The sequence below is a fragment of the Nannobrachium achirus genome (assembly GCF_963921795.1).
Source record: "Nannobrachium achirus genome assembly, chromosome: 14".
NCBI lineage: Eukaryota > Metazoa > Chordata > Actinopteri > Myctophiformes > Myctophidae > Nannobrachium > Nannobrachium achirus.
Window position 1 is genome coordinate 41,610,356 of NC_137821.1, and position 25,000 is coordinate 41,635,355.

General features: G+C 43.0%; 1 protein-coding gene across 2 annotated transcripts in view; it reads right to left on the bottom strand.

The window, feature by feature from the left end:
• Positions 1-25,000, bottom strand: part of pacs1 (phosphofurin acidic cluster sorting protein 1) — a 139,963-nt gene that overhangs the window by 12,431 nt on the left and 102,532 nt on the right. For both annotated transcript variants that reach the window (XM_080742175.1, XM_080742174.1), the window contains exons 8-13: positions 23,753-23,812; positions 18,912-19,072; positions 17,108-17,204; positions 9,664-9,747; positions 9,011-9,132; positions 7,009-7,144 (exon numbers count right to left, since the gene is read on the bottom strand). In XM_080742175.1, coding sequence (XP_080598301.1) covers positions 7,009-7,144; positions 9,011-9,132; positions 9,664-9,747; positions 17,108-17,204; positions 18,912-19,072; positions 23,753-23,812 — 660 coding nt within the window. The remainder of the gene's footprint in view (positions 1-7,008; positions 7,145-9,010; positions 9,133-9,663; positions 9,748-17,107; positions 17,205-18,911; positions 19,073-23,752; positions 23,813-25,000) is intronic.

A 25,000-nucleotide genomic window follows, 5' to 3' on the forward strand; every position in this document is an offset into this window, starting at 1 on the left:
TGTATGCCATAAAAATTCAAAAACTTTAACAAAATAAGTTTGGAATAATTCACTGAATGTGCAAAATATCTAGAATATATGAAAGTTTCAAGAAATATGAAAGTTTCAAGAAATATATTATACATCTATAATTTATATACATTTATTTGTGAATTAATTGTCTCCATTGACTTTAATTAAAAATAGATCCATATGGATTTGATGTCTGACATTATAGACCACATGCTGACATTATAGACCACATGAGACTGACAGAGTATGTCCATATATAGACCACATGAGAATGTCCATATATGGGCATTTCAAGATATGGGCTTGGTGACATCAGGGGCCTCCATATATGGGTCTTCAAATATTAGTGGATTAATTTCCCCCATTGACTTGAAAAGGGACCACGGCAACCACACTCTTTCTAGTTAGTGTGGTTGCTGTAGGCAACCAGAACGATTTGATACCTACCAGTATATAATTACTATAAATCAATGATAACTTTACAGCTCACTGACATTGATATTTCTTATTTATGAATGAATTATCAATTTTAGTTTGAAAGAATGATCAAGAGTTTTGTTTTATCTTTGTTTTTGTGTGTTATTTTTCTGTTGTCTATATGATGTTTTTGTCTCCACCAGAACAACGGCATGGGCGAGACTATGTGTCTGTCCGTCCGTCTGTGAACAGCTAATCTTTAGCATCGGCGTGAAACTGCACGCAAACTCTCTGGAAGCCAGAGTAGAACCAGTTGCCCAAATCTTTCACATTAGCCTGATTTTTCATATTGGCTGAGATTGGCTTCCAAAGTTTTCTGGAGTGGTCCGTTTTGAACAAAATGCCTCAAATCATGAACACAGCGTGCGATTGCCATGAAACTGTGAATATAAATAATATTTGAGACCCGAGCAGCGAAAAACAAAATAGCCACCAGAATTGTCCCCCAGAAAGGGCGATTAGGAAAGAGCTATTGTATGTTGGTTATAGCACTGAATTACTATCACATTATACTAAGATCCCCAGACCGATCAACCATGGGAACTCCACTCCATTGTCTGTTTTGCAATTCAAAAAGGGATAAACCACTCAAATTCCTCATCTTTCTTTTGAGCGGTGCAAATCACTCCTCCTACATTTCACTTTGTGTGTATTAGCACTCATAGACATAAAGTAGCCTAACTAACATGACATCACGGACAGAACGGCCCATACAAGGAGATATGCATGTGTGTCGCGAAGTGAGCGCTGCTCACAGTCACTTCGCACAGGTGCGATTTCATTTCCATTCATCCATCCATCTTCAACCGCTTATCCGGAATTGGGTCGCGGGGGTAACAGTTCCAACTGAGATTTCCAGATAGAGTTCCCTATCCTGAGCAACTTCCTCCACTCCCTCCAGGAGTATACCGAGGTGTTCCCAGGCCAGTGTGGAAAGCACCCATATTCCTTGTTTTCTTGTTGTTTAGGAAAACAAAAATGCTCTTCGTTAGCTTGAGTAGCCTACCCGGGGCTGTGTCAGGCATTGTGAGTTTTCAGCCGACAGGACACAAGAATGCTTTCTATATGACACAAATTTGGGCATGGCTTCAGCCCGATCCGACCTCATTGACTTTCATTATTTTCTGGTATCTATCAATTATCTAGGAATCAAGGCGTGTGTCTTTCTCAACTGGGTTTGCTGATTGGTTGAAACACATAAGGAAATCCCCAAACTCTCCAACGCTGGTAGACTTGGTACATCATAGATGACTCGTCGTTGACTTCAATACAATAAGTAAAAAAAAAATCAAACCTCGGTTCGAAGTGAAGCGGTGAATCTTAGTATAGAATTGTCTGGAGAGCCGGTATGACAGCCGGTATAATAGGTTTTAAAACAATATATAAAAAGTCCTGCTTGCTGATCTCTTAGTTGTTTGTCAGCTGCATCCCTCTATAATTATTTCAGTTTCTGTTATCTTTGTGGCCTACTAAATTTTTCAACTTCTGCTAGATTTTCAATGTATTTACTCTTGTCTGCCTTAATGCTCCTTTTTACCATTCTGTTAGCATCTGTATATTCTTATTGTGCCGCTTTTGCTCTTATGCAGCTATTTGTCATTGCTGCAATAGGTGAGACCTATTGCATGTACAAGACAGATAAAACCTGAAGGCCAAATTATCATGTGAAGCTTGACCAATCCTCAAAGTATCCATTCATCTGACCGGGAGGGACACCGCACACATATTCTGGACGTACAGGACAGATAAAGCCTAATCATTCTGAACTGAAATGACCATATATGGACATGGGACACACATTTTGCTTTTTGAAAAAGCCTATTCATTCTGGACTGATATTTTGCACGTACGGGACAGGAAAAACCTGTTCATTCTGGCCTAGAGTGACCATATATGGACATGAGGTGACATACATTGTGTTTTTGAAAAACCCTGTTCATTCTGGACTGAGATCACCATATATGGTAATTAAACGGAAATTCTGTTTTTGAAAAAGCCTGTTCATTCTGGACTAAAATGACCATATATGGGCGTGATACACACAAGGCCACTCATAGGAAGCGGTTTTCACCGCTTCAAAAGAAAGGTCTACTGCAGGGGTCTTCTACTTCTTCTTTCGAGTTCAGCAGGGGGTCCGGGACCTCTAAGGGGTCCTCCAAATCTTTGTGTGATAGAAACTTTTTTTCTTCTAGTGGTATATTAACCACTTGAACCCTAGTGTCCTTATTCTGAGAACTTTAACCAAAAATAGCCGATCTACAAGCGCCCACCGCCTCGCGCTGCGAGCTATGGTGTAGAGGGGAAGAGGAGCAGACTAAGTACAGAGTGAAAGGTCAAGTTTATTAAGTATTGATGGTTCAAGTGGTTAAATATCTGTAAACACAAATTGACATATCCAAAATACACTGATGATTGTGCTGTCAAACAATGAAACTATATGGAATCTATGATAAGGTTGTGGGGGTCCCTGCTTCATCTCTTCCTCAACTACAGGGGTCCTTGGCCTGAAAACGTTGAAGACCCCTGGTCTACTGGGGTGCACAGGACGTGTGGTGCTGATCAGTGCAGCAGTTTGTGACACACAGCTTCCTATCTCCTTTTGGTTCCTCCAAACCCTGATGCAGTGCGTGTCCCTGAGCTGTTGTTGTTGGAGGGCTGATCATCAGGTACGGGTCCAGGTCTGCCCTCTGTGAAGTGGTTGTCGCCGTGGGGTTGTTGTCTCCTGTGGCTTCCAAACTGGTATCCAAGTATCCCTCCTGTCCCCAGGCCTGTCCAGAAGCCACCTCCTCCTCCTCCTGTTCCGGTGGAAGCACAGCCTCCTGGGTAATGTTGTTGGTTGCTGTAGTAGTCATTGTGGAAGCCATAGCCTGGATTTCCACCATGGCCTGGATTGTATGGAGGAGGGCGAGGAGGGCGAGTGGGCTCTCCAACGAGGAAGATCTGATAGATGGCACAGGCTATGATGAGCAGCAGCATAGCCATTCCTAGCAGACTGACTAGTGACTGAAAGGCCGCGGCCCCTTGGGCCGCCCTGCGGTGGCCCTCCTCCGTCAGCTCCAGCTTGTACTCCAACCCACAGGAACCCGTCAGGACGTAGGGGTCCTTGGGATGGCTGTAGCCCTCGCAGCTCACCTCTATTTGACCAAAGCGGTACCGATTGTCCATGTCTGCCTTACATTGCCACTGGACGTCGACTCCGTCCCACCCTTTGTTAGTGCACTGGACCACTTGGAGGACAAAGGCCCCGCAGCCTGCGGAGCCGCCGACACATCTGAGCTGGGGAACGGGGCTGGAACGGCGGCCTGTGGTCCAGCGATCCTTGTAAAGTGTCAAGGCGCTGACATCGCGCAGCAACACACTGGCTCCTGGTGATTCATTCCCACTCTTTGAGGCAACAGTTGAAACCACAAAGAGAAGCTGAACAAGCAATATGATAAATCTCTTCATTTCTAGTGAATTATTATCCCTTTACAAACAGCTAGTGGGGAATGCTCTCTTCCCTGGTGAGAATTGCCCCTTTATATAGGGCTTGTTTGTTTATTGTATGACATCACGCCACATCATCAGCTGTGGACTCTGTGATGTCATCGTATCTCCATATATGGCCATCTCCGTATATGGAGATATAAGTCGTCCATGCCCAAGTATGGGCTGGTGAGGTCAGACTTTGTGTGATGCGTAGGTTATCTCCATATATGGAGATTCAACATTCCAGGTGTAACTATGGCTGCCCGTATGACGTGAGAGGTGGAGGTTGTGGATTGGCAGGCAAGGAGTGTGTGTGCAAAGTTTGGCATGTGTATTGTATGACATCACGCCACATCATCAGCTGTGGACTCTGTGATGTCATCGTATCTCCATATATGGCCATCTCCGTATATGGAGATATAAGTCGTCCATGCCCAAGTATGGGCTGGTGAGGTCAGACTTTGTGTGATGCGTAGGTTATCTCCATATAATGCCCAAGTATGGGCTGGTGAGGTCAGACTTTGTGTGATGCGTAGGTTATCTCCATATATGGAGATTCAACATTCCAGGTGTATTGTATGACATCACGCCACATCATCAGCTGTGGACTCTGTGATGTCATCAGCAGTGTGATGTCATACTGATGCGGAGATATGAGCAGGGCAAAGGTGTGACGTGTGACGTGTGACGTGTGACCGACCGACCGACCTACCGACGGACGGCCGGTGGAGGTTTTGATACCAGTAAGACTCCCTAATCGGGAGATAAGCGACCGTTGGTCGCTTATCTCCACAAATAGGCCAAAAGTTTGTTTTACCAACCAGTAAGACTCCCTAATCGGGAGATAAGCGACCGTTGGTCGCTTATCTCCACAAATAGGCCAAAAAATTTGTTTTACCAATTATCAAGACATACGGGCAGTTGACAGTTTGCCATAGTTACTCATTGAAGTTGAATCTCCATATATGGAGATAACCTACGCATCACACTAAGTCTGACCTCACCAGCCCATATTTGGGCATGAGCAACTTATGTCTCCATATATGAAGATATGATGACATCACACAGTCCTCAGCCGATGATGTGGCGTGATGTCATACAATACACAAACGAGCCCTACAGTATAAAGGGGCAATTCTTGCCAGGAAAGAAGCATTTCTTCGACTCAGACCTTATCGCCAGGGTTGGCTTATAGCAGCTGTCGGTAGGACCATATATGGATTCTGTTAGTGTGGATCTCCTAACAGGGCATCATCTGGGATACAATCCCTTTTATGCCCATATATGGAGATCCCTAACAGAATCCCTTTCATGCCCATATATGGAGATCCCTAACAGAATCCCTTTTATGCCCATATATGGAGATCCCTAACAGCATCCCTTTTATGCCCATATATGGAGATCACTAACAGCTAACAGAATCCCTTTTATGCCCATATATGGAGATCCCTAACAGAATCCCTTTTATGCCCATATATGGAGATCCCTAACAGAATCCCTTTTATGCCCATATATGGAGATCCCTAACAGAATCCCTTTTATGCCCATATATGGAGATCCCTAACAGAATCCCTTGTATGCCCATATATGGAGATCCCTAACAGAATCCCTTTTATGCCCATATATGGAGAATGAGATCCCTAACAGAATCCCTTTTATGCCCATATATTATGGAGAAATCCCTGCTCTGAGTATCTGACATCAGTGTGATGTCACCTGTTTATGCCCATATATGGAGATCCCTGCTCTGCGTATCTGGTTGCTATGGTAAACAGTTGGTTGCTAGGGTAAAAAAAACATGGTTGCTATGGTAAACAGTTGGTTGCTAGGGTAAACAGTTGGTTGCTAGGGTAAAACCATGGTTGCTAAGGTGGTTGCTAACGTACACTAACAGACCAGCAACAACAGACTGTTGCCACAGCAACGTACACAAAGGTTTGTGTACACATGTGGTGTGATGTCATACTGATGCGGAGATATGAGCAGGGCAAAGGTGTGACGTGTGACCGACCGACCGACCAACCGACCGACGGACGGCCGGTGGAGGTTTTGATACTAAACTGCGACCTACGGCCGCAACTAAACTGCGACCTACGGTCGCAACAACATTCCCCACCGACAAGATGAAAGCAAGACTTTTATATGGTTGGGGTGATGTTGTCGTGATGTCATTCCATGCATGATGTCACCTGTGTGTGTGTCCCTTCATGGCTGTATATAGAGATCCCTGACGTCATAAATATAGTATCATGATGTCATAGTGCTGGTGTCATAGACTGGCCTCAAAGTATTCAATATACAATATGATTTGTTCAAACCCCCCCTTAAAAAAAGATACATCATAGATGACTGATGTCATAGAGTGGCCACATGAGGTTTATTCGCATGGGAACCAGACTATAGTACTTCTTGTCCAACTTTATTCTTCCAAGTAAACCTTTTTTTGCAGGAATTCCTCCCACAATTTTGGTGGCACACACTTGGGCCATACAGTATGTCAAAAACGCATGCGTGTAATTTTGCTAAGAGATAAGTTATAATAGTATTTAACGTATATTATGTAAGTTTCACAAAAATCTACTTTTTCCACAATATTCTTTTTTTTTTAGATGGGTCTGTATTGTTGAGTTTCCCAAGTTTGTTCACCTAAAATTGTTTGTGTTAAAAAATGTCTTGTTAAAGGAGTAGTTCACCCCCAAAATGACTTTTTTTTTCTATTGATTAGTCACGCCATGGAGACTAGAGTTCAATAATATTTTTAGTTTTTTGTCGCATTCCTAAGACAAAAATGTGATAACAATAAATTTACCCCCATCTGGAATCAATGGGGGTAAATTTACTCAAATCAAATTTTTGTCTTAGGAATGTGACAAAAACCAAAAAATATTATTGAACTCTAGTCTCCATGGCGTGACTAATCAATAGAAAAAAAGTCATTTTGGGGGTGAACTACTCCTTTAAATGTAAAACGCGAATAAAGATGTCAAAATTATGTGTGGGTGCATGTGCTTGTGTGCATGCGTTTGTGCGTGTGCGTGCGTGGACCCGTACCGGCGTGCTGTGTCCCAGTTCGGGGGACCTCTCCGAGTCAGAGCTGTTGGTCCTATCGCTCAGCGGCTTGGACAGCTGTCTCTCCTTCATGGGCGTGCTGCCATGCTTCTGTCTGGGGGTGTGGCTTCCTTCCAACCTGGGGGTGGTGGGGAGTCATAGGTTAGTGCAGTGGTTCTCAAACTTTCATATTTCAAGGTCTCCCCGTAACTCTGACAGTGTACAAATGGAACCAAATTGGTTCCATTTGTATACTGACAGAGTTACAGACTTGCATGGGTCAATTTAGATCCCCCGGCCTAAAGGAACCCACAGAGTCCCTGGAATCCAGTTTGGGGGCCTTTTCCACCGGCAAAGAACCGGTTCTGGTTCTTTCTCCCGCCTATGGGATGAACCAGAGGTGAGCTTTTCCACAGAGAACCAAGTTGGTTCCCAACCGTAAAAGTTGGTTCGCGGCCGGTTCGCAAGAACGAACCAAGGTTCCAAGAAAGTTGCCATCCCATAGGCGGGAGAAAGAACCAGAACGGTTCTTTGCCGGTGGAAAAGGCCCCTTTGAGAACCACTGGGTTAGTGGTTCTTGGTTTTGCCCAAAACCAAAACAAAAGCCAAACTGTTCTCGGCTGGTGACCCTGTGTGTTATTGCAACGGCTGATTTATAGTACTTAAATTGCAAGCGCAGAGGATAATAGCAGATCTACAAGCTCACAATAGGTTGCGATAAAACGCTTTGTGAGCTTGTAGATCATCTTTTTTCGCAGCACGACGTGCCTCCATAGAAGATGTGCTGGTATTCTATGGAATCCAGATGACAAATGAGTTGTGGCGACGGAGAACTTTAATCCATGCACCGTATCGATCGACATAAGATCAGTCCATCTCCACCTGATTAAAAAGGTGTACATTTTCCGCAATGATCTGCAGCAGTGCAAGTACCAAAGCAGTTACCTCTTGTTGCCACTTGGGGCCGCCAGCGTATACACAAAGAGTGAATATTGTTAATCTCCATGCTCCTTGGGGTGTTGGTATTAAAGTCAAATATAACGTCTCTGTTGGGTGGAAACCTCACATGTCCAAAACTGTTACTTTTCAGGATTTAAATACAGAAATAGCAGATCGACAAGCTCAAAGCGTGTCGCTTCTCGCCACCTTTCCAGCTTGCAGATCTGCTACTTTTGATGCTCTGTTGAGACGCTGTAGTAGGATCACGTAGAGAAGTGGTTCTCAACCAGTGGTCCGGGGACCACCAGTGGTTCTTTGAGGTGGTTCCAGGTGGTCCCCAGCTAAACATCTGCATTACTTAATTTACAAAGTCTACAAAATTGGAGAATGTAGAAGAATTGTTATTTTGATCAACATTTGCCTGTCATCTCTCCTAAATATTCTAAGTTTGTGTCTGAGAGGCTAAATCATATGAAATGGTGGTCCGTGGCTGAAATGCAGAATAAATAATGGACCTTGAAATGAAAAGGGTTGAAAACCACAGACGTAAACCCAGCAAGCACAGTCAGGACCTGGACCAAATAGTGACGTCTCGATTGGGGCCAGATCAAGTCAAACCATGACTAGTCAGATCTGGCCTAGAATATCACCTGATTTCAACCAACATAAATCCTGCCCACGAAAACTGACATCCTGGATTAATCAGAGAGGGTCAGATCGAGGCCAGATAAATATCATAACTAGTCAGATACGGTATGTCCCAGAATATAACCTTATATGCTCACATTTCAACTAATATTACAAACAATAAGAATACTCCTCTAGTCCATATGACGTCCTGGTAATGACATCAAGATCATCCCCATTATGTGCTGTGATCTGGCCTAGTTCTGTCACCGGAGTCACCGGAGGACGTTATCATCACGTCATCATGACGTCATTTGGCTTGCAGGGAAGTGTTAATTTACGAGAAAATCTAATTGACATAAGAGGTTTCTGCCCGATAACGACGATATATGTGTAGTGTGTTTTAAAATGTTTAATTTATCTAGCTGTGTATCGTTACCTGGGAGAAGGCACGGTCTGGCCCTCACTCTTGCTGTTCTTCATGGGCGTACGGGGTTTCTCAGCCACTGACACGGTGATGCAGGGGCCCACCTCTGCAAACAGCTCCTGGTCTGTAAGCTCCTGGACACACACACACACACACACACACACACACACACACACACACACACACACACACACACACACACACACAGACACACACACACACACACACACACACACACAGACACACACACACACACACACACAGTGACAGATTCTTAGCGTCGGCTTGGGGACTCTAGCCAATTTTATTTTATCATCTTCCCACACATTTCAACTCTCTCTCTCTTTCTCTTGCCCGCTCTCTCCCTTGCTCTCTCACTCTCCGCACAGATGGCAATGTATCCCCCTTGGAGTTACATTACCACGGGTCCTGACTCACCATAATCACACACACACACACTCACTCACTCACTCACTCACTCACTCACTCACTCACTCACTCACTCACTCACTCACTCACTCACTCACTCACTCACTCACTCACTCACTCACTCACTCACTCACACTCACACTCACACTCACACTCACACTCACACTCACACTCACACTCACACTCACACACACACACACACACACACACACACACACACACACACACACACGTACCAGTGTGTCTGTCTCAGACAGGGCTTCTTCCAGGTTGCGGCTGCGGGAGGTCTTTATCTTCTCCAGGGCGGGCTGCTCCCCCTGCTGGGAAGACAAAGGCAAAGACACGCGATTGGTGGGAGAAAATTAATAAACCCTTATCGATGTGAATTAAGAAATTAAAAAGCAGTTCGGTAATCTACTGAAGTGATGTTGAACTGTGTGGGTGAACCTTGGGTTGTATGGTTAAGGCGTCTGTCAGAAAACAAGCAGAGGTGGATTTTAAATCCACTTAAAATGAGGGGTCATACAGCATATTTCTCCTAAATATAGCCATTAATATTTGTTGTTGACATGTATTAATGTGTTATTACTATTCTATGCTCTGTTGATGAATAGAATAGGCCTACACAGGACCACATTGGAAACAAGTCCCCTATGACTTTTTTTGTGTTATGCTTTTAGCCCAAGTGTTTTACTGCACCTCCGTGCCGTTTACATTTTTGACTAATACAGTATTCAATATCAAAATATCAGTGAGCTGGGCATGGATACAGGATAAGTCTATTACGTGTGTGATCACTGAATAACTTCTTTTGTTTATGATAAAATAAATGAAACGCTGGATCTGGAGGATCTCTTTTTAGAGACATGCCGCAAAATGGCTGTATTCATTGTGACCGTAGGTCGCATTTACTATGAAAACCTGCAGCGCATGTGCGTCAGTCAGTCACATGTGGCCAAGACAGAATTCATTTGCAAGTGTGACCTGCGTCACGGCAACCACACTTTTATGCCCATATATGGAGATCCCTGATGTCATCAATATTAAGCCCATATCTGGGAATGCCCATATATGGACATATTGTGTCAGTCTCTGTTGTTTCAGCATGACCTCGCGTCTTACTGGTGTTATGAGAATATATAGCTTAATATGAAAGAAGTTAAAAAAAATAACTTGTAGACTGAGTGGGTAGAGAGGGTACCTGAGAATCACCGCTTTATATCCTTCCCGCATGGAATGTCAATGACAGTGCGAATAGAACATGCACATTCAACCAAACTAGGGGTTAACCCACATATCCAGGTAACACAGTCCCATGCTACACACGTCACACAAAGGCGTCACAGGGCTGCAGTGCCCATCACAACAAGCGCTACTAAATAATATTGATCCTGTGGGTTGAACTTCAATCCTACTCCAGGCCTGCTGTGGCTGCATGTATTCTCTTTCTAACTTGTCTTAAGACTTTCTCAACTATCGATCGTACACCCTCTCTAATAAACATTAAAAAGCCACTGCTGTGGCTGCATGTATTCTCTCTCCAACTTGTCTTAAGACTTTCTCGACTATCGTACACCCTCTCTAATAAACATTAAAAAATAAGAAATCTTCCAAATGGGGTTGACCCTTGAGTTTAACGGCCTAAAATGTGCTTCACTGCACTGGTTCCTTGGAATTTATGAGCTCCCGGTATATATTGTACTGGATGTGTGTACTGTCGGTACAATACTAGCTCTTTAACAGCTAGTACAGGGGTTGTAAAGATTGGCCCTGCAGGGATAATAAAGACTTCCTCCACACTACGACACCGTATACACACTCGAAAGGTCAGCAGAATTTCCACAGAAAAGAAAAAAAAAAAACATTCACTTTCTCTTCAGTGCCTTATAGCGCCTCGGGGAGAGCCTCGACTAAAATAACTTACAGTTTAAATACCGAATGAACATTCCAATTAAACGGGTTCTATTCCAAAAGGCTACATGATTGTGCACACACTGGGTGAAACATAATTTATCTGCGGATTTCTAGGACTGCGTTTTTAGACCAGGGTTTCCCAAAGTGGGTGCCGCCGTGGCACCCTGGGGTGCCGTGATGCCAGTCCAGGGGTGCCGCAGAAGAATCTGATAATATTTGGAATTCAATATCACTAGAGTACATTAATATCACTTCACTATGCTTAGTAAAACAGACCTGATTTGCACTGTACTTGATGAGTCCTTTTTCCATCTACTGTATGGCCAACTCTTTCACCAAAAATAGTAGATTCTGCTAACAGCAGAATGTGTCAGCAGTCAGCACCACTGCCATAAACATGTAGTATTGTTGTTAGTAGGAATTAACACAGAAGCACCCAGGAGGAAGTGGACTAAGAAAGGGGGAGGATCCTCACAGAGTTCCTGTTTCTACACAAAAATATGACGGACACATGGCTGACTTTGCCTAAGATACCCTGACTCGATTTGACAGTCCATCCAAAACCAACCCCTACCCTGAAAAACAACACATGGAATGCATTACAGCAGCACAATAATGGTCAGGACTGAGCTAAATGAACAGACAAATTCCTCCAAACATTGTTCTTTATTGCCAATTAGCAGCTAAACAAGTCCCCAGGCGCCACACACCACCAGGAGGTTAAGAATGAATGAATATTGATGAGTTTGGGTTGTTATAATTAGATTGTGTTTTGTAAAAAAAAGAAATTAGCCTTAACTCAACTGGCTGTAAATAAGACAGGTGGTTTATCATTTTGTCCTAATTTCCGCCATGTGATTCTGTATTATGTTTATAATAAAATATGGTACTAATGATTGCCCCGGGCTCATAAGACGGAGGTTCTTAAAGAGGTGGTGCCATAGTTTTGTATGTGTCTATGGAGTTAACATTACTCTAATAGACCCCCAGGTGTGGTTATAATATACAAATATGTCTTACCTGTGTATTTTTGATTAATTCCTGAAAGTTGAAAGGCCCAATTGAAACATACTGATATTATGACATCACAATACCACCCCTCCCCTTTTTTTACCATACAACATCACTGTGGGTGTGGCTAACTTCAGCTGGGTCACCACCCACCTGACAATCAGGCATACTTAATGAACTGGTGGACGTGGCCACATAAAAACATCATAATAAAACTTTCTGTACACTTTTTGAAAAAAAAAGCTTCCTCCAAGTATAATCATAATACCTGATGATTATGTTGTAGGGGGAAAAAATCATGGCACAATATGTCTTTAAACCCTTTGAAGCAAAATATCTCCAAACCGATATGTATTTGGCCTCGGGTGTTAGTCTGGAATCTCTGTCCAATCACAACCAAGCGGGGACAGACTAATCTGCAGTAGAGATGGGACAATACGAAAAGGTCATATCACGATTATTGTGACCAAGAATAATCGTGATTTACGATATTGTTTGTCACGATAAACAAAATATGCCTAATACTCTTAAAATGTTGGAGTGCCTGCTTAGCATTAGCCTCCCCGCCGCTGCTGCCCAGCGTCTGGTGTTTTCTTTTGTGTTTGGATTATTGTTTGGTTAACACCCTTCGGGAAGGTGATTTGGTTAAGTTCTGTATTTTTCGTTTCTTTATATGTAGCTTATTATTATTTCGTTCCATTTGCTTTGTTTTGGGTTCATTTGTTTGTGTAGAGCCAATTGTCTGTAGTTCTTGTCTGTGTCACGGCGATGCCGTCGGCCGCGCACCGCATGAGCTTATACTCATCCTCTCCTCTCTATCTAACATATAATTTTCCGAATGTCTGTCTGTCTGTCTGAGTGTCTGTCTGTCTGTCTGAAACCGCGTTTCTCCTCAGTGGCTGGAGCAATTGATCTGAAATCGCATCACCATCAGCATATGAACACACCTGACATAACTGTGAAGCCCGTTTGTCACTTTCACAAATCGTATGCTGTATAATTGCATTTTTATGGTGTATCTATATCTATTTAGCCTACAGTACCTTTTGTGACCACACATGTTAAGGGAGGGCCGCTGTTGTTCAGGCCATGCACAATCACACACAAACCCACACACACACACACACACACACACACACACACACACACACACACAGGGGGGGGGGGGGGGAGGAGTGTGTGTGTGTGTGCAGGCGGGCAGGCGGGCAGGCGGGCGGGTGGGGGGGGTGGTTCTGGCCCTGTTACAGATGTTGTCCAAAATCATGCAGATCGGTACACAGTATCTCTGTAGCCGTTAAATGGAACGGGTATTTCTTACATTGATGCTCCTACATATTAGCATGCAAGCACCAGTTAAAGTTACTTTCCATCCCTCATATACTGTGTGCACAGTGCACATCCCATAATCCACACACTGCACATCATTTCGGAGCTCATATCTTTGAACGGGTAAGGGCTAGTTATTATAATGTATTCAAGCCTCGTAGTAAATAATATATTCTAGATACAATTGATACCAACTATATTTGCTACTTTGTATTTATATAAAGAAAAGAGTATTTTTGTAACACACTAAACTATTGTAATAAATCTTATATATTTTTGCAACTTGGTTTCAGTGTGATAATATGTACTGACCTGGTCCCTAGACCGACTTTTACGGGCCGTTACATATTATTTTATCAACCACTTGAAACACTTTTCTGAGCAGGGGTCACGCCTCTGACGCAAACTGACATGCATTTAGTGTCACAACAGTGTGTTTTAACAAAGAAAGGAGCCAGTATGCACACCAATAGACCAATTATTTGTTTACAAACATTGAGACTGAATGCACAGCTGACTGTATCATGTAATCAATTCCCAAAAGATCCCCAAACCTGTTGTTTTGGGGAGCGCTGGTTATTCAGCGTCCTCTTGTGTGCTAGTGAGGTTCTCCCATGGGAGCGCCCTATCGAGACATATATACTTCATTGCACAACGGTATTCCGCGTCAAGAGTAGCTGATATACAAACTCACATCGCGTCACCAATGCAACCCTTCTGAGCTTGGAGGTCTGCACGCGACACCGTCGCAAGACGGAGCATAAATTAGGCTTCATGGACTGCAGCTGGGCGAGCAGTACTCTGATGATCATGAGGAGCGCTCCCTCTGTTCTGATGACGGTGAATGGAGGTGGGGTTTGAAGGACAACTGTTTTGAATCGCTATTATTGTTTACAATCAACAGAAACTAAGGATTATATATTTCAAGAGTGAGAATTTACAGTAAAAATCCTAAGCAATTCTTCCTCCACACTGGGAGAAAAACGGCATCTGAAAGTTTGATGGAATGCATTTTTAAACACGAGTGCCATCCATTGTATCCTATGAACGGTGGGGTTCATTTGGTGCCGACCCGCGTGCGCATACTGGTTTGGATCAATGTGACGTGGACCATTAAGGCATCTATAGAGCTATATAGTAGGTGTTAAAGGACAACTTTAGTTTTTTACAACAAGGGTTCATATTTTAGATTGTAATTAAAGAATATAAAAGATGAGTGTTAAAATTATTTCATTTACTTCTTTCTATTGTTTTAGATATTCTTATTTCAGTGGTTGGGGGCATGCGTACAAGTGGCTAAATATGTCATTTTACACAGAATAAGCCCATTCCCAAGATACAACGCAACCTTCCATGGTTGGATGTGACTTATGGGGGCTAGAAGTGTTACTGTAAATAGCAATAAAGAAACTGCTGGCTTATTGTGTCTAAAAATACATATTTAGCCACTTGTACGCATGCCCCCATGTGTACGCATGCCCCACATTTTAGCACGGTAAACACAATAAAACAATAGAACTAAGCAAATGAAAACATTTTAACACTCACTTTTTCTTTTCTCTAATTACAATCTAAAATATGAACCCTTGTTGTAAAAAAACAAAGTTGTCCTTTAAGCGACGTGCGCATAGCGTCATGAAAACCGCGTACCCCACAAACATTGAATCAGCACTGCAACACTGGTTTTAAGATCCCGCATTAAGCATAGTTAATTCCTTTAGTCAATTATATTTTAATCAACATTCACGCAAAGGTTTTACGATTACACATTTGACGGCTTTACGGCTCCGTTCATGTGCTTCCGAGAGAGAGAAAAAGAGAGACCATTTATTGTTATTGCTCGTCTGATTGAAAAGCCAATGTGGACGTCTCTTAGTAAAAACTATATTACGGTATATAAATGTTTCATTAGGGTTTAAAACGGATGGCGTGCGTTTAGCAGGCGCAACACAGGGTAGATCAGCAGCACACAGCTGAGCACTCACTACTCAAAACATCTCCCCGTGGCTATGCAAGTAACCATAATCATTACAGACAGGAGTCCTTCTCTCTCTTTCTCTCTCTTCCATTTAGGCCAGGGGTTCTCAAACCTCTTCAAGTGAAGGACCCCCAAATTGATATATATTTGGCCGTGGAACTCCCCGGCCATCAGAAAATATTTTGTGCCAAGGTGCCCCAATGAAAAGAAGCTTGTCGTTTATTTTTATTTTTGAATAGCCAATGATCAAGTGGTTAAAATGACTGTGATGCCATGTTATTAACTACTTTTGCTGGAGAACCACCGATGTAGCCTAATGCTCTCTTATCCCAAGTGACAGTAAGGACACATCTTATTCTCAATTCTGACTGCAATGTGTGCTGCCTCACATTGACATGCATTGTCCATATCCAGAATAGATCCAGATTACATTTTAATACAAGGTGTAAATGGGTTTTACTAGTTTTCTGCAGGACCCAGTTTTTACCCAAGAAATTTTCCAACAGAAATTACCATATGCACCCCCAACAGAACAAACATTTCATTGTCTTTTCTTCTTTTTCTACATAATTTAGTTGTTTTCAATTTCCCCATGTAATGTATCACTATCTGTCACTGTCACTACCCTACTGTTGTTCTTATTGGGCGAGGGTGTGCAAAGCCATATGTCTCCTCCGATACGCATGGAGTCACTCTCAGCCACTTCTTCTCAACTGACAATGACAGAGTTTCAGCGGGAGGGTGTGATGTGATTTGTGTGAGGAGGAGGAACATGTTATCCATCCTAATGCTTCTCCCTGCTGAACAGGCAGAACCTGGCCTCGCGTAGCCAGGCTTACTCATCTGTGAAGAGAAAACATCCCTAAACCAATAATTTGAGGCGACTTTTTGTAGGCCCATTGATTCTGGATGGAGACCCAAATGCATTTGGGCCTCCATCCGGAATCAATGGGGGTAAATTTATTATAATCAAATTATTGGCTTAGGAATGCGACAAAAACAAAAAAAAGATATTGAACTCAAGTCTCCATGGGGTGAGTAATTGATCAAAAAAAAGTTAAAAGTTAAAGATACACACTGGTGTATTTGTTCTGCCACGGACCACAGACCAATCGGAAGCCACGGTGGGTGGAAAGCTCTGTTCTATGTCCCACTTCCCCTTAGATATAAAAGTTCAATTTAATAATTTTGGCGGTGAACTACTCCTTTAAGTTAGTTCCATTGATGCAAGCCAGAACACGTTCAAACATGCTCGTGGCTCCACCAAACTAACACTTTTAACATTTTCAACGTAACAACCTATAACAACTAGTAGTGAGCAGCCACTCGCTCGCGAGGGTTAAGAGTCTTGGTCATCATGGACACACATCGACTGAATGCTTTTCAATGTGTACTGCTTGCTGTGTTTTTCTTCTATGCATTCTAGTTGTGTTCTTCTCATGTTTACTTACAGGGCTGAAGGCCGCGTCCCGTCCCAGGCTGCCTTTACTGTTCAGGCTGCCGATCTCCGTCTGGGAGCTGGACTGGGACATCCCCTCAAAGAAAGGCCTGCACACAAACACAGAGGTACGCACACACACTCCTTAGGGTCAATTATTCATCACTTAAAGCAGGGGTCAGTTTTTATTTTCTAGATATTCAGTGTCATTTTAATGACATCTCATCAACATTCTGACATATTGTGATTGTCAGGACATTGTTAAAACGATCATTAGTACAATAACCCACCTATCTCCCCGACTCCCTCCCCAGTAAAAGTTACACATTTTAATTACGGTAATGTAGAATTATGTGCAGGATGTAATTTGCTAAAAATTGGGTGACTTAGTGCAATTGACCACATTTAAAACAATATTTTATTTTAAAATATAAATTCTCTCACACTTCTGCCAGTGATCACCCTCCCCTGTGCCAATTTTGGCAACCGTGCCTGAGGTTGCCTACTCCTGACTTGAAGGCTTATAGCACTGGTTCCCAAACAAAGGGCTATTCTTTTTTCCTACATAAAGAATATACTTTTTCACCCATATAATTAAAAAAGTATTAATTTTATACATTTTAAAACAAACAAACTAAGAAATTAAAATAGCCGATCTAGAAGCTCGCAATGCAGCGCACACTTGTAGATCTGCTAGTTTTCACTTTTTTAGGTCTTGACCTGAAAAGTTTGGGAACCACTGGCTTACAGACAGTGAGGGTATAATTACAATTGTACGTTCTATCACAACCAAGTGAGTTTCAATCACTTAGTTCGACTCCATTCAAAACAAAGCTGAAGTTTCATTTAGATCTGTCTGAAATGAAACTAAAGTGTAGGCTAACACGCTCAAAGAAAACCGCAATGACTCACTTTCCCCAGCAGAGGGGGCACTGTAACACTCACTTCCACCTGCAGAGGGGGCGTAGTATTGACAACCAGTTCCATCAGCTTTGTCTATCCAAGAGGTGCTTGACCTTGTCGCTGTGTCCTTTATTGCCTGTGTTGTTGTCGTTTGTGTGTGTGTGTGTGTGTGTGTGTGTGTGTGTGTGTGTGTGTGTGTGTGTGTGTGTATTGTAAGTGCAGCATGTATGCATGTATCATGTATGCATGAACAGCCACAAGAACATATCTGATGCTATTAAACTGGTGGATGACACGACACATTTGCATCACCCAGTTTGCATCTTGGAAAATGAAACCGCCCCTCTGATTTATCTTCATGCTGCTCACGAGACCGAGGCAAATTCTACCCCATTTCACTTGGAAAGGTGGTATGTCTGTATCTCTGTACGTTTATCCATATCAACGCTCAATCCAAAGTTCCTACATTTTCCTTTTTTTGGCTTGAATTCTTAAATGGAACTCTCAATTTTAAAAAATCAATTTTCAGTGTGGTCATTGTGTGACCGGTCAGACGGATAATATACAACGTGGCTTCGTGCCGCAAAGCCACGTTGTGTGCTTGTAGATCGGCTATTTTCACAACATTTATTTCTAATTTATGGAATTTCCTCAGATTTTTGTATTTTTTAATTTCATTCTTTTGAAAAATCTTAGATTTCTTTCATGAAAAATGTTGCATTGTTGGGGATTTATTTATATTTTATTATGTTTTGGCATTTAGTGACCCATAAAAATGTGTCCATGACCCACAAATGGGTACCGACCCACTGTTTGGGAAACGGTGGTTTAGGATGTGTTTTGAGCATTTTAAATGTGTACCTCAGTTTGGGTTTGGGTTAGTGTTAGTGTGTAGGGTGTACACTGTACAGTACCTCAGTTTGGGTTTGGGCGTGCTGAGGATGCTGTCTGTCTCCTCCATCTCAGGACCACTGTCACTGGGGTTGTACATCTCCAGGCTGTCGTACAGCTCATCCAGGTCCTCCTCAACCTCCTGGATCTGCTCCCTGGACACGTGCTCCAGACCGAAGCCCACCTGGTGGACCACACAAGCACACGCACACACACACACACACAGTAACGTCCTTGTTAGAGTTATACTAACTAGTCATTAAGGCATATATGGGCATGTTACGTTTGTGAGGTCCTCCGCCCAGCACCCACCACAGACCCTTGCGGCCTGAAAACCTACTGTAGCCGTGTGGTAGCGTTGATAAGAGAACTATACGTCACACGAACCTCGGTGAAACAAATCTGCATGTTTTTGCGCTGACTGAAACTCAAGGTGTATACAGTATACTGTATGGTTTAAGGCCATGTTACAGCTTGTAAGCATGACATTTGCCAAAATGGCATGTAATACTGTTCTCCTGGCATTCATTCTCGTTTTGGGGTTCACGTGCTGGCAGGTGTGTGCCAGTCACAGGTGTGTGCCTAGCACCCGAGCATTGGTTCTGCCAGAATTTGGGACCTAAATGCCATCCTCCAGGATGACAAAGCTCGCCCCCACAGAGCCAGGATCATCAGAGAGTACCTCCACGAGTCCAGACCTCAACCCAATTGAACACTTGTGGGATAAGCTTGGGTGAGCTGTACAGTACGTGCTAGAGTGACCAACAGAACCATGTTGGCTGACTTGTGACAAATCCTGGTTGAGGAATGGGATGCCATCCCACAGCTAAATGTGGCTAGGTTGGTGACCAGCATGAGGAGGAGGTGCCAAGATGTTGTGACTGCGTATGGGTCTTCCACACGCTACCGAGGTCCCTGACACTGAGTGTAAAATGTATAAAGTGTATACATGGTCAATATGTGTTGTTTTTTCTTGTCCTTATTACTGTGGGAGAGAGCAATCTTCAATGCTCCAAGCAACAAATGTGAATACCAACAGAACAGTATTACAGGCCATTTTGGCACATTTTTGGGTCTGTGCTACCCACACGTTTGGCTGTGTTGCTCATTCCAAGAAGGCCCTATGCTTACAAGCTGTACCGTGTTGTAAAGGTGACTAATCAACGATAAAGAGTATATAAAACACAATACCAATTGGTATTATTAAAGGGGAAATATAATGGACTGAAGTCAAGTTTCCTTACTTTTTTGTGCAATGTTTTATTTTAAATTACTAAATTGTTTTCAAATTAATTTACTGGAGGGGACAAACTTCATGTTTTTCTTCTTTTCGAGGTTGGAAGTTTCCATCATCTCCCCACGTTGACAGGAGAGATGGAGGAGCAGAGTTTCTACCACCATCATTATGCTCAGGACTGAAGAATGGATAGAGTTTCTCAATGAAGGAGCAGCCAGTGAAAGAGTAGAGATGAACTCTGGCCTCCACTTCATAAAAGGAGACCCTCCTCATAATCCACAAACACTCCCACTTTCTGGAGTTCCTCTCTTACAGGGAGGACGACAGGGCTAGCAGAAGCCCAGTAATCATTTCCATCCCATCTTATAGACCAGAAACCATAGTCAGGACCTAATATGGTATAATTCCTGCTGATGGACTCTATGGCCACTCCTATAATCCACCCAGTCTTCCGTTTAACCTGAATCGCATAGTAAAAGCTTCCTGAGAAGACATCGCCATATTTAGAGAATCTGTTGTTGTTATCTGGGAGATTCTTCTTTACATCTCCATGACTCAATTGTTTTCCATCGTCAGACAGAATGAGTTCAGTGTGCTGTATCAGGGTCCAGAGTTACATCAACTGAGTGTTATTAGCCTGGGTGCCAGGCTGCTTGCTCTGTTCCGCAATTTGTTTTGTCTCTCCGCATCACAGTCTGGAAATGATTCAGTTGACTAGTATTTCTGAACGCCCGTTGTGACTTAGGCGAGGTCGTTGCTGATTGGATGTTTTCCAACAAATCAGAGTAGGGTTAGGGTAGCTACGTCATCAGCCAGCCAATACACACTGGTGTATTTGTTCTGCCCCGCACCACAGACCAATCGGAAGCCACGGTGGCTGGAAATCTCTTCAGATCTAATTCATCACATTAACCTGACTGCGCCAGATGGTGGCAGCAGTGCGTATGCCTGCATAACGCTCTGCCTTACATCTGGGATTGCTCGGGCAGACCCGATGTAAGGGGCGGGCCATTTTTTCAAATTCTTTAGCAGGTGATTGGATGGGGCCGTCTCTATCACAGTCTGGGAGTGCCAACTCCAACCACTCATATTGGTCTGTCTGCATGACATTTCACCCAGAATCCGCCTCCTGGGTTTCCACGTGGTCTGCAATCAGACTCTATTGGCTCAGAGCCGCTCAGAGCCCGCCCGTAGCTGCCGCTGATTCGTCCGGCCCGGGAACTTTACGAGAGTTATCAACTCTCCCTGAGAGATCTCAGATGGTAAAGGCAGAGCGTTGCGCACTGCTGCCACCATCTGGCGCAGTCAGGTTATCATCACATAGCTTCTCCAGCTGAGCCACAGCTGTCCTCCAGTCCTTGGTGGGTGGAGGGGTGTTGATGGAAGTGAAGTTCTGGAGGAAGTGGAGGTGGTCTTCAGTGTGTGAGATCTGCTTCAGCTCAAGAGATTCTCGTCTCTAACCAAGTGATTTCCTGTTGAAGCTCTTGGATGAGGCCTTCCGCCTGTTCCTCTGTTGTTTTGCGCTTCTCTTCAATACAGCTAGCTGATCAGAGCACTGAAGACCTGCCATCACTCTGTCTGCCTCTTTCTTGCTGAGCTTCACAGAGTGTTTGACCTCACAAATCTTTCGTGACAAAATTTGTGATAAAACAAACAAACAAAAAAAAACTATCACGCCCTGAGAACTCTCACTCCGCCTGTGTTGCTGTGTAGACTGTTCAGTCCATCTCCGCTCAATAGAAGCGACTGCGGCTGTTCTTCTTCCAGCGGTCGTACACCGTCATCACCTGGATCATCTGCTGAACTTCAGCCTCTGTCTTTCGTTCAAATTCTTCTTTCGACTTGATCGGCCATCTCAGACAGAACTCTATTGACAGAGAATCTTTGTCCCTTTACAGAAGGTTTCCTTGCAGAGCGGACACTTACACACATCATAAGTGTCCAAGTAACGTGTGATACAGGTCCTGCAGTAGTTGTGTCCACATGGAGTGGTGACTGGATCAGTGAACACGTCCAGACAGATAGAACACAGGAAGTTCTCTTCCGACACGAGAATGCTGGAAGACCACATTTCTACACATTAACTGGAAGTTTTACCGTATCGGCAGTGGCGCTGATGTGACCTTCAACCACTTCGGGGACGTTTATAACACGATGATACTGTGATATTATGTTTACAATCTGTTCTAGCAGTTTATGAGCCGATTAAAATCTCATGTCATCAAATATGATGTCAGTCTTACTCAAATATTGAGTTCCACACAGTGTTGAGACACTGGTGTCTAAATACTGACAAGAAAGAGACACTGGCATCTACATATTGACAAGAAAGACACTGGTGACACTGTCTACCTGAAGAAAGAGAGAGGAGAAAGTGATAGAGTCAGCTGGGGCATTAAGGCTACTGTGGCCTCAGGGCATGCGATTTCATTGAGGGGGCACAAGGCAAAAAGTTCAAAAATAGCAGACTTTGTGCCACACTGTGAGCTTAGCACGTCTGCTATTTTTGAATAGCCAATGCCAAAATCTAAAATGACACGGATGCTTTCCAGATTCTAAAGGGTTAAAGTGTTGTCAGGAGTTTGGAACGCCAACAGATTGGTACAATAACAGTTACAGTAGCTGTGTTGCTGTTCCTCTCCCACACATCTCTCTGTCTGAACTAAAATATCACACTGTAAGAAACACCTACAACTTTCAGAGTTCTTTTTTTTTCTTCTTCTTTCTAGAGTACAAGCCTATATAGGGTAACCTGTGAGGAACCCCCCCAGAAAGGTTTTCTGTAACTGGTTTTGAGGAATCTTTTTAAGAGTAGAAGTTCTCTGTATTCTTCTCCAGACTAGTCTGCGAGTCTGCAGCTCTGACTGCCACATGGATTTCATTCCACAGTTGTGGAGCCAGAAGGGAGAAGAAGCTGTAATACTGTATGCCATCAAAATCAAAATTAAAACAAAAAAAGGTTTTGCATATTTCACTGTATGCACAATGAATTTAGAATATATAAAAGTAAAAAGAAAAAAAAAAAAATATATATATATATATATATATATATATATATATATTACTGGAGAAAATGAATTTTAACACAATATTCTAATTATTTTAGATGGATCTGTAAATGAGCACTTTTACTTTTGGTATATATACTTTTCAGTATATTTTGATGCCAATACTTTGCTGAAGTACATTTTGAATACTGGACTTTGACTTATGATAGAGTATTTCTACATGATGGTATTGATACCAAAAATGTGGTACTTTTCCACCACTGAGCAGGGACACCTCGACACACACTGCTGAGGTCTGGAACAGGCCCCTCTAACCATTCAGACATGGTCGACCCATTTCTACTACATTCCCAGATACAGCAGCTGTGCCTTGAATACCAGATCTAAATGAGTTCCTGAAGGCCAGCGTTCAGATATTGGGTCATATTGATTTTTGCCAGCAAGGAACCCTGGTGCTATTGAACGCGTTGACATTACACATTCTACACCATTTGCTCAGAGCGCAGACAGAAAGACGTGCAAGGGGAAATGTCACAAGGTTAGGTAGGGATGTGTGTGTGTGTATGAGAGTGAGTGTGAGAGAGAGAGAGAAAGGGAAAGGCGAGAAGGCGGTGCCTACCTCATCAGACACTTTGAACCTCTTCAGCAAGGCGACAAACTTCTGCTTGATGTTGGGTTGCTGAAGGAAAGGGTAGAAGAGGATAGAATAACTTAATAGACAGCACGAGAAACCCTGTGAATATATCGTTGCTGTCGGGCAGAAACCTCTTAACTCCATGTTTGAACTTTTTGTGTTTTTTCTTTGTTCATTTTTTCTGATACTTTTGACTCTGAATTAGAATGCCGAAAAGTAACGGTTTTGGACGTATGACGTTTCCACCCGACAGAGACGATATAATTGCGTGTGTGTGCGTGAGGTAGAAATGAGAGAGAGAGATAAATGAGAAAGAGAAAGGCAACAGAAAGGAGACGCTAGATTTTAGATTTTAACCACTAGAATGTAACCATCGTAATCATTATTTTATGGTTTAACTAGTGAAAAATAGCAGATGTACAAGCTCAGAGCGTGGCACTTTGTGCAAGTCTTTGAATATACGATATTGACCCCATTCTATAAATGTCACCTAAAAGTTTTTTTGAAAAACTCATATTTCTATCATCAGTGGTTCTCAAACTATTCATGCCAAAATTATAGGTATTTGGACCCCCCATCTCAAAATGAGTTGTATCAGGGACCCCCCAGTAGCAAAGATTTGCATTACAAAGGAGAAACGAGAAAGAGAAAGGCGACAGAAAGGAGCGAGAGGGACACACACAGAAAGAGAGAGAGAAGAACGCAATGCAGGTACAGAAACAAGGCAGAGAGAGAGAGAGAGAAACACAAGACACATCCAAGACGTTATTAACTGTCACGCTGCCCGGCCACCTGAGAGAGGCAGAGTTAATAAGTACAACGCCAGGAAGCCACGGTCCTCGTATTGACCTGTCAATATGATGGACTTCATCTGCTGGTTCCATTATCTATACAAGATCCAGTGATAACACCTCGCCTTGGGCCAGATGGAGTGTGTGTACCGATAGATGAAGAGCTAAAGCTGCATAAGACTTTATATTAAGGTTGGGTGACTTGGGTCTATAATGTGTTATAACCACATTTACTGTATACTGCATTATAATGCACTCATAAGACTTAAATACCAACACTTAAAATAAGTCAGCAAGGGATCCCATCGGGAAGTTCTTCTCGCACACTCAGAGCCAAGGAACGCAGTTAAAAAGCCTTTATTTAACACTTGTTTGTCTTGTTTCACTTAACAATAAACAATAAATGTTTATAATTATGCATAACTTATAACTAGGGATGGAG